This window comes from Xyrauchen texanus, chromosome 35 (genome assembly GCF_025860055.1).
Source record: "Xyrauchen texanus isolate HMW12.3.18 chromosome 35, RBS_HiC_50CHRs, whole genome shotgun sequence".
Lineage (NCBI taxonomy): Eukaryota > Metazoa > Chordata > Actinopteri > Cypriniformes > Catostomidae > Xyrauchen > Xyrauchen texanus.
Genome location: NC_068310.1, coordinates 38,048,849 through 38,058,848, shown reverse-complemented (window position 1 = coordinate 38,058,848; position 10,000 = coordinate 38,048,849). Strand labels below are relative to the sequence as shown.

The following is a 10,000-nucleotide window of genomic DNA, read 5'->3' as shown; positions in this document are numbered from 1 at the left end:
ACACACACACAGACACACACAAACACAGACACACACACACACAGACAGACACACACATGCACCCACACACACACAGACAGACAGACAGACACAAACACACACACGAGAGTAAGTGAGTGAGAGGGTGAGAGTGAGTGAGTGAGAGGGTGAGAGTGAGAGAGAGAGGGAGTGAGTGGGTGAGAGTGAGTGAGTGGGTGAGAGAGAATGAGTGAGAGGGTGAGAGAGAGAGGGTGAGAGTGAGTGAGACGGTGAGAGGGTGACACAGACACACACTCACAGACACACACACATGCACAGACAGACACAGACACACACACACGAGAGTGAGAGGGAGTGAGAGGGTGAGAGAGAGAGGGTGAGAGTGAGTGAGACGGTGAGAGGGTGACACAGACACACACACATGCACAGACAGACACAGACACACACACAAGCACACACATACACAAACAGACATACACACACACACACGAGAGTGAGAGGGTGAGAGTGAATGGGTGAGAGAGTGAGTGAGAGGGAGAAGTGAGTGAGTGAGTGAGAGAGTGAGTGAGTGCGCATGCCCGCAAGAGTGAGAGGGTGAGAGTGAGTGCGCGTGCCCCCAAGAGTGAGTGAGTGAGAGGGTGAGAGTGAGTGAGAGAGTGAGTGAGTGCGCATGCCCGCGAGAGTGAGAGTGAGAGGGTGAGAGTGAGAGAGTGCGCGTGTCCGCGAGAGTGAGTGAGAGAGTGAGTGAGTGCGCGTGCCCCCAAGAGTGAGTGAGTGAGAGTGAGTGAGAGGGTGAGAGTGAGTGCGCGTGCCCGCGAGAGGGTGAGAGTGAGTGCGCATGCCCACGAGAGTGAGTGAGAGTGAGTGAGTGAGTGGGTGAGAGTGAGTGAGAGAGTGAGTGAGTGAGTGCGCGTGCCCACGAGAGTGAGAGGGTGAGTGAGTGAGAGGGTGAGAGTGAGTGGGTGAGTGAGTGAGAGGGTGAGAGTGAGTGAGTGAGTGTGCGTGCCCGCAAGAGAGAGTGAGAGGGTGAGTGAGTGAGTGCGCGTGCCCGCAAGAGTGAGTGAGAGGTTGAGTGAGTGAGTGCGCGTGCCCGCGAGAGTGAGTGAGAGGGTGAGAGTGAGCGGGTGAGTGAGAGGGTGAGAGTGAGCGGGTGAGTGAGAGGGTGAGAGTGAGTGAGTGAGAGGGTGAGAGTGAGAGGGTGAGTGAGTGAGTGAGTGAGAGGGTGAGAGTAAGCGGGAGAGTGAGAGGGTGAGAGTAAGCGTGTGAGTGAGAGGGTGAGAGTGAGTGAGTGAGTGAGAGGGTGAGTGAGTGAGAGGGTGAGAGTAAGCGGGTGAGTGAGTGAGTGAAAGGGTGAGTGAGTGAGAGGGTGAGAGTAAGCGGGTGAGTGAGAGTGAGAGGGTAAGAGTAAGCGGGTGAGTGAGTGAGAGAGTGAGTGAGTGAGTGAGTGAGAGGATGAGAGTGAGTGAGTGAGTGAGAGGGTGAGAGTAAGCGGGTGAGTGAGAGAGAGAGGGTGAGAGTAAGCGGGTGAGAGTGAGTGAGTGAGTGGGTGAGTGAGTGAGAGGGTGAGAGTAAGCGGGTGAGTGAGTGAGAGGGTGAGAGTGAGTGAGTGGGTGAGTGAGTGAGAGGGTGAGAGTGAGTAAGTGAGTGGGTGAGTGAGTGAGAGGGTGAGAGTAAGCGGGTGAGTGAGAGAGAGAGGGTGAGAGTAAGCGGGTGAGTGAGTGAGTGAGTGAGAGAGTGAGTGAGTGAGTGAGTGAGTGAGAGGGTGAGTGAGAGAGTGAGTGAGTGAGTGAGAGAGTGAGTGAGTGAGTGAGAGGGTGAGAGTAAGTGAGTGAGAGAGTGAGTGAGAGAGAGAGTGAGTGAGTGAGTGAGAGAGTGAGTGAGTGAGAGAGTGAGTGAGTGAGAGAGTGATTGAGTGAGTGAGAGGGTGAGAGTAAGTGAGTGAGAGGGTGAGAGTAAGCGGGTGAGTGAGAGAGAGAGGGTGAGTGAGTGCGACACTGAGAGTGTGTGTGTGTGTGTGTGTGTGTGTGTGTGTGTGTGTGTGTGTGTGTGTGTGTGTGGTCTGTTACAGTATTATGTTGTTGTTCAGGTGGTGAAGTATTGGCCGGAGATTGGGAAGTGTGGATTCCTGGTGTGGCGATACCTGCTGCGGCGAGATGAGCTGGAACCGGCGCCGTGGACACCCGAGGGAATCGAACGGAGCAAAAAACTGGGCCTCAAAGTCCAGGTGAGGAGACACACCCGAGACAGGTATGATGACATGTACCGGGAGACTCGCGTGTTCTCTTCCGTAAACTTGGAAATCACGCAAGCTAGTTTTCTCTAACGTACGTTTGCAAAAGAACAAATGAAACTGCAGCTGAAATGAAACAAACAGAACGTTTATAAACGGTCACAAGCAACAAAAAAGATCTCGTCCAGATTTTAGCCAAAAATACCGATCGTGTGTTTCTGTGCTTCAGTATCCTCCCGGGTATCTGGAGGCGATGGCCAATAAGACTCGTCGAGAGGCGAGTGTCAGAGCGGTGGGCAGGTCTCCGCGGGGCAGGAAGAGAGGTCGACCGCGATCCCGAGCATCCAAAAAAGTTGACGATGAAGAGGAGAAACCTGTGATGGAGGCGGATGAAGATGTGCGGAGTAACGGCAGTGAAAACAGTCCTGAAGACGACGGCACAAGTACAGTCACACGTCACACCTCACCAAACACAACGACACAACGTTATGAGATTATAGGCACATTCCTGATGCATTGTGGGGCCTGAGGTCATCCAACCAATCACAAGACAGTCACTGTCTGATGTCATTAACAGGCCGAAAGGAAGAGAGCGTTGAGAGAGAAACAGATTAATAACTGTAAATGTCATGTCAGGTGTTTATCTGCCGTATAATTATTCTGTACATTCGTGTTGTTACATTTAAATGTATTTATTTACATCTGTGACACAGTTATCACTGCACTTACTGTTCCTCGTCCTCAGAACAATCATGCCTGTTAAAGGAGTTAACACTGCTGTTAGAAACTTCATCATCATCTCTCTTTGCTCTGATGTTTTTATTTGCTGAATTGTTTCATTTTTCTCCCTTCATCACTCATGTCTTGAATAATTACTTGATAACGTGGAACAATGTTTACTCTGATTAGTTTTTGAGAATCGACAATGCTTTCACATGTAAACAAAATTAACATTATAACTTAAATATGCTCAAATTAACCTAATTAATACAAATGAATCTTGTGAGTTACGACATTTGTATTAAAACCCTGTGTACATTTATATTTGTGTGTGTGTGTGCGTGTGCGTGTGTGTCTGTCTGTCTGTCTGCGCGTGTGTCTGTCTGTGCGTGTGTGTGTGTGTTTGTGTCAGGTGTGTGTGAGGAGCAGGACGAGCCCGAGGTGAAGCGTTTGAAGAAAGTGGAATCGTTTGTTTTGTCTGAACAGCAGAAGAATCTGATACAGGAGGACGAACCAAACAAGAGACTGTGGGACGAAGCTCTGAGCTTCCTGACAGAGGGACCGGTACACAAACACACACACACACACATTCAGACACATACATACACACACACACACATACACATAGAGACAGTCAGACAGACACACAAACACAGACAGTCAGATATAGACACACATACACACAGAGACAGACAGACAGACAAACAGACACACAAACACACACACACACAGACAGTCAGACAGATACAGACAGACAAAAACACACACAGACAGTCAGACAGACACACACACACACACACACACACAGACAGTCAGATACAGACAGACAAAAACATGCACAGACAGTCAGACAGACACAGACAGTCAGATACAGCTAGTCAGACAGACACACACACACACAGTCAGACAGACAGACAGACAAAAACACACACAGACAGTCAGACAGACACACACACACACACACACACAGACAGTCAGATACAGACAGACAAAAACATGCACAGACAGTCAGACAGACACAGACAGTCAGATACAGCTAGTCAGACAGACACACACACAGACAGTCAGATACAGACAGTCAGACAGACACACAAACACAGACAGTCAGATAGACACACACACACACACACACACACAGACAGTCAGACAGACACACACAGACAGTCAGATAGACACACACACACACACACAGACAGTCAGACAGACACACACAGACAGTCAGACAGACTCACAAACAGACACACAGACAGTCAGACAGACACAAACAGTCAGACAGACAAGAACACACACAGACAGTCAGATACACACAGTCAGACAGACAGACAGACAGACAAAAACACACACAGACAGTCAGACAGACACACACACACACACACAGACAGTCAGATACAGACAGACAAAAACATGCACAGACAGTCAGACAGACACAGACAGTCAGACAGACACAGACAGTCAGATACAGCTAGTCAGACAGACACACACACAGACAGTCAGATACAGACAGTCAGACAGACACACAAACACACACAGAGAGTCAGACACAAGCACAGACAGTCAGATAGACACACACACACACACAGACAGTCAGACAGACACACAAACACACACAGAGAGTCAGACACACACACAGAGAGTCAGACAGACACACACACACACACAGACAGTCACACAGACACACACACACACAGACAGACAGACACACACACACACACAGACAGTCAGACAGACACACAAACACACACAGAGAGTCAGACACACACAGACAGTCAGACAGACACACAAACACACACAGAGAGTCAGACACACACAGACAGTCAGACACACACACACACACACACACACACAGACAGACACACACACACAGACACACACACAGACAGTCAGACAGACACACAAACACACACAGAGAGTCAGACACACACAGACAGTCAGACAAACACACAAACACACACAGAGAGTCAGACACACACACAGACAGTCAGACAGACACACACACACACACAGACAGTCAGACAGACACACAAACACACACAGAGAGTCAGACACACACACAGACAGTCAGACAGATACACACACACACACACACACACAGACAGTCAGACAGACACACAAACACACACAGAGAGTCAGACACACACACAGACAGTCAGACACACACACACACACACACACACACACACAGACAGTCAGACAGACACACAAACACACACAGAGAGTCAGACACACACACAGACAGTCAGACAGATACACACACACACACACACACAGACAGTCAGACAGACACACAAACACACACAGAGAGTCAGACACACACACAGACAGTCAGACAGACACACAAACACACACAGAGAGTCAGACACACACACACAGACAGTCAGACAGACACAGACAGTCAGACAAACACACAAACACACACAGAGAGTCAGACACACACACAGACAGTCAGACAGACACACACACACACACACAGACAGTCAGACAGACACACAAACACACACAGAGAGTCAGACACACACACAGACAGTCAGACAGATACACACACACACACACAGACAGTCAGACAGACACACAAACACACACAGAGAGTCAGACACACACACAGACAGTCAGACAGACACACAAACACACACAGAGAGTCAGACACACACACAGACAGTCAGACAGACACACACACACACACACACAGACAGTCAGACAGACACACAAACACACACAGAGAGTCAGACACACACACACAGACAGTCAGACACACACACAAACACACACAGAGAGTCAGACACACACACACAAAGACAGTCAGACAGACACACACACACACACAAAGACAGTCAGACAGACACACACACACACACACATATCAGCTTTGATACAATTTTGTCCCCAAACTATATCTGAGCAAAAACACCATCACAAATGTTCCCTGTAAACATCCACTGAAACAGATTTCAGCTCTTAAATTACAAAGAAAATGTTCGTTTTGAATTTCTTTGTTTGTTCTGGCCAGAAATCTTCATTTTAGAGTGTAACAGAGCTGCACAGATATACCTCACGGTCAAAATAGTTACCATGGATACCATCATGCATCACTTCCTGTCGCCCTGCAGAACTTCCTGCGTAAGGTGGAGCAGCTGTTCATGTGTGTGTGCTGTCAGGAGTTAGCCTACCAGCCAATCACGACCGAGTGTTCACACAGCATCTGCAAGGTGTGTGTTTTACTGCCAATACACAAATTCAACTTCTGTCATCATTTACTCACCCTCAAGGCATTCCAATCCTGCATCTTATGTGCAACACAAACAGAGATGTTTAGCAGAATGTTCATGCTGCTCTTTTCCATGTAATGAGGGTGAATGGGGACTGGGGCTGTAAAGATTGAAAAATGCATGATTATCAGTGAATAACGACTTTAAATTGGGTCCGCTCCTCACATAAAGCTTTAGTAGACTGCACAGAAATATTTTTAATGAATGTTTTTTTTGTCTTGTAGAAATATCGAAACATTCTCAAAACTAAATGTATATACTGGAGAAGCAAAATGGCACGAACTATTAAGTCATTAACATTTAGTTTTGAGAATGTTTCGATATCTCTACTGGAAAACAAAACAAAAACATTCATTGAATTATATTTCTGTGCGGTCTACTATATATAGCTTTATGTGAAAAGTCGTTATTCACTGATAATCATGCATTTTTCAATCTTTACAGCCCCAGTCCCCATTCACCCTCATTACATGAAAAAGAGCAGCGTGAACATTCTGCTCAACATCTCCGTTTGTGTTACACAAAAGAAAGACAGTCATACAGCTTTGAAACGACATGAGGGTGAGTAAATGATGACAGAATGCTCATGTTGTCAGATCTGTCAGTAACAGCGCTCTGTTGTGTCACAGACGTGTCTCCAGAGGTCGTTTCGAGCTGAGGTGTTCACCTGTCCCGCCTGTCGTCATGACCTGGGCAAAAATTACAGCATGACCCTCAATAAAACCCTGCAGCTGATCCTCGATCAGTTTTTCCCTGGATACAGTAAAGGACGATGAGCCTCCTCCAGCACACACACACACACACACACACACACACACACGCTTCATGTAGATGGGCTCTACCAACAACACCAGCCTGACAACTGTATTCAAAGACACGTCACGTGACACCATCATGACCACAACAGATGCTCTCTGGCTCTGCCGAAGAACGTAACGTTCACAGTGTGAGAAATAAAGCGACGGCAGACGTGATTTCTGTTCAGCAGGAGTTGATTTGCCTCATTAAACCGCTCGAGTCGAAAGTGAATCTCACAAATGTCCAGATCATCCTTAAATCAAAAGAAACACATACAATATAAGAGCCTGTTTGAGGGTTTCCATGACAACTATAAACACGTTTTCACCCCAAATTGTCATTCCTGTCATGAACGTGCCGGATGTTACTTTTGTGTTGTTCGAGTGATTCTCATAAATGATTCATTATTATTTAAATGAACGTTCATTAGAGGTAGCGCAACAAATACTTCAATAATAAATGTATCATTTTAATGTGTCATTTTAACGTTTTTATATTTAAGGTGTATGAATACAATTAAAAAAATATTTAATTGTTTTATTTTTTGCATTATAGTAATGAGAATTTGGGTGGAAATTTTCTTAATTAAAAAAAATAAAAATATTAAATATGTAAATTAACTTTTTTGTTGTTGTTTTTGCAAAATCAATTTATATGAAAAAAAAAACACAAAAAAAAAAAAAACGTTTAATTAAAACATAAGTCTTTCTTTTGATTTTGTGGTGATTTTGTGAGATTTACCCGTGCAGAACAGATGTCTAATGCTGAGGTCAATAAACTTCGGATTAAAATATTTTTTTTAATTTTTTGTTTTAATGCAAATAGTTCACGATTGTTGTTCATTAAATTAACGATCTTAAAAAAATGTCGGGGTTCAACACAAGTTCAGTTTAATCAATGTCATTTGTGGCATAATGTCGATTACCACAAAAACTTTTTCGACTTTCGTGCGTCTAATTAAAAAAATGCTAAAATTGCGGCGCTTACAATGGAAGTCAATGGGGTCAATCCGTAAACGTTAAAATACTAAGTGATTTAATGAGAGTAAAATCATGTTAACACACATATTGTTCATGTCTTAGCGCCTGTACTAACAGTGAGTATTTTAACGCTTACCGATTAAACCCCATTGACTTGCATTGTAAGCGCACAACTCTTAGCGTTTTTTTATTATACGTATTTTCCGTTAAAGAGGCGACTCAAAATTATTGTCGCGTATCCCAGAAATACCGTCAATTGAGCTGATCTTGTGTTGAACCCGAATGTTCCGTCTTTAATTTGCGGGTCTGATGAACCCCGAACCTTCAGGACGATAATAATCGCGAGTCCGAAGTCGCTCCGGTCGGCATGTAAATACTGGGCGACTGTCCTGAACCGCAGATCATCTCCCTTCAGCTGAATATTCATTTCATATCCAGAGATAAAAGAGAGTTCTGCGCCGAGCTGCACCGGGACCTGCGGAAGCTTGATATGCATCATGTAAATGGATGATCGGAGGTTTTGTGGCTGATCTGGGGTCAGACGGGGCGGAAAAATCAAGTTCAATTCATCAGTTCAAACTGTGTTTTCCTCATCAGTGTTTCTGTCTTGCTCTCCAGTAAAATATCCCTAAAACATCAGTTTAGCTTCTGAAACACAGCTGTTAGCGTCTGAAACACAGCTGTTAGCTTCTGAAACATAACTGTTAGCTTCTGAAACACAGCTGTTAGCTTCTGAAACATAACTGTTAGCTTCTGAAACATGACTGTTAGCTTCTGAAACACAGCTGTTAGCTTCTGAAACATAACTGTTAGCTTCTGAAACACAGCTGTTAGCTTCTGAAACATAACTGTTAGCTTCTGAAACATGACTGTTAGCTTCTGAAACACAGCTGTTAGCTTCTGAAACATAACTGTTAGCTTCTGAAACAGCTGTTAGCTTCTGAAACACAGCTGTTAGCTTCTGAAACATGACTGTTAGCGTCTGAAACACAGCTGTTAGCTTCTGAAACATAACTGTTAGCTTCTGAAACACAGCTGTTAGCTTCTGAAACATAACTGTTAGCTTCTGAAACATGACTGTTAGCTTCTGAAACACAGCTGTTAGCTTCTGAAACATAACTGTTAGCTTCTGAAACAGCTGTTAGCTTCTGAAACACAGCTGTTAGCTTCTGAAACATAACTGTTAGCTTCTGAAACAGCTGTTAGCATCTGAAACATAACTGTTAGCTTCTGAAACACAGCTGTTAGCGTCTGAAACATAGCTGTTAGCGTCTGAAACATAACTGTTAGCTTCTGAAACAGCTGTTAGCGTCTGAAACATAACTGTTAGCTTCTGAAACACAGCTGTTAGCGTCTGAAACACAACTGTTAGCTTCTGAAACACAGCTGTTAGCTTCTGAAACACAGCTGTTAGCTTCTGAAACACAGCTGTTAGCGTCTGAAACATAGCTGTTAGCGTCTGAAACATAACTGTTAGCTTCTGAAACAGCTGTTAGCGTCTGAAACATAACTGTTAGCTTCTGAAACAGCTGTTAGCGTCTGAAACATAACTGTTAGCGTCTGAAACACAGCTGTTAGCTTCTGAAACACAACTGTTAGCTTTTGAAACAGCTGTTAGCATCTGAAACATAACTGTTAGCTTCTGAAACACAGCTGTTAGCTTCTGAAACACATAACTGTTAGCTTCTGAAACAGCTGTTAGCGTCTGAAACATAACTGTTAGCGTCTGAAACATAACTGTTAGCTTCTGAAACACAACTGTTAGCTTCTGAAACACAGCTGTTAGCTTCTGAAACATAACTGTTAGCGTCTGAAACATAACTGTTAGCTTCTGAAACACAGCTGTTAGCTTCTGAAACATAACTGTTAGCTTCTGAAACAGCTGTTAGCATCTGAAACATAACTGTTAGCTTCTGAAACACAGCTGTTAGCGTCTGAAACACAACTGTTAGCTTCTGAAACACAGCTGTTAGCGTCTGAAACATAAATGTTAGCTTCTGAAACAGCTGTTAGCGTCTGAAACATAACTG

At 44.7% G+C, this 10,000-nt stretch overlaps 1 protein-coding gene and 1 pseudogene across 1 annotated transcript in view; one reads left to right on the top strand and one right to left on the bottom strand.

The window, feature by feature from the left end:
- LOC127629178 (E3 ubiquitin-protein ligase UHRF2-like) overlaps positions 1-8,133 on the top strand; it is a 41,087-nt pseudogene extending 32,954 nt beyond the window's left edge.
- A 203-nt stretch (positions 8,134-8,336) lies between these two features.
- Positions 8,337-10,000, bottom strand: part of LOC127629175 (uncharacterized) — a 2,254-nt gene continuing 590 nt past the window's right edge. The window contains exons 2-4 of the mRNA XM_052106284.1: positions 9,914-10,000; positions 9,128-9,169; positions 8,337-8,900 (exon numbers count right to left, since the gene is read on the bottom strand). The exon at positions 9,914-10,000 is cut by the window's right edge and continues 121 nt beyond it. Of these exons, the coding sequence (XP_051962244.1) occupies positions 8,599-8,900; positions 9,128-9,169; positions 9,914-10,000 (431 nt within the window). The 3' untranslated portion in view covers positions 8,337-8,598. The remainder of the gene's footprint in view (positions 8,901-9,127; positions 9,170-9,913) is intronic.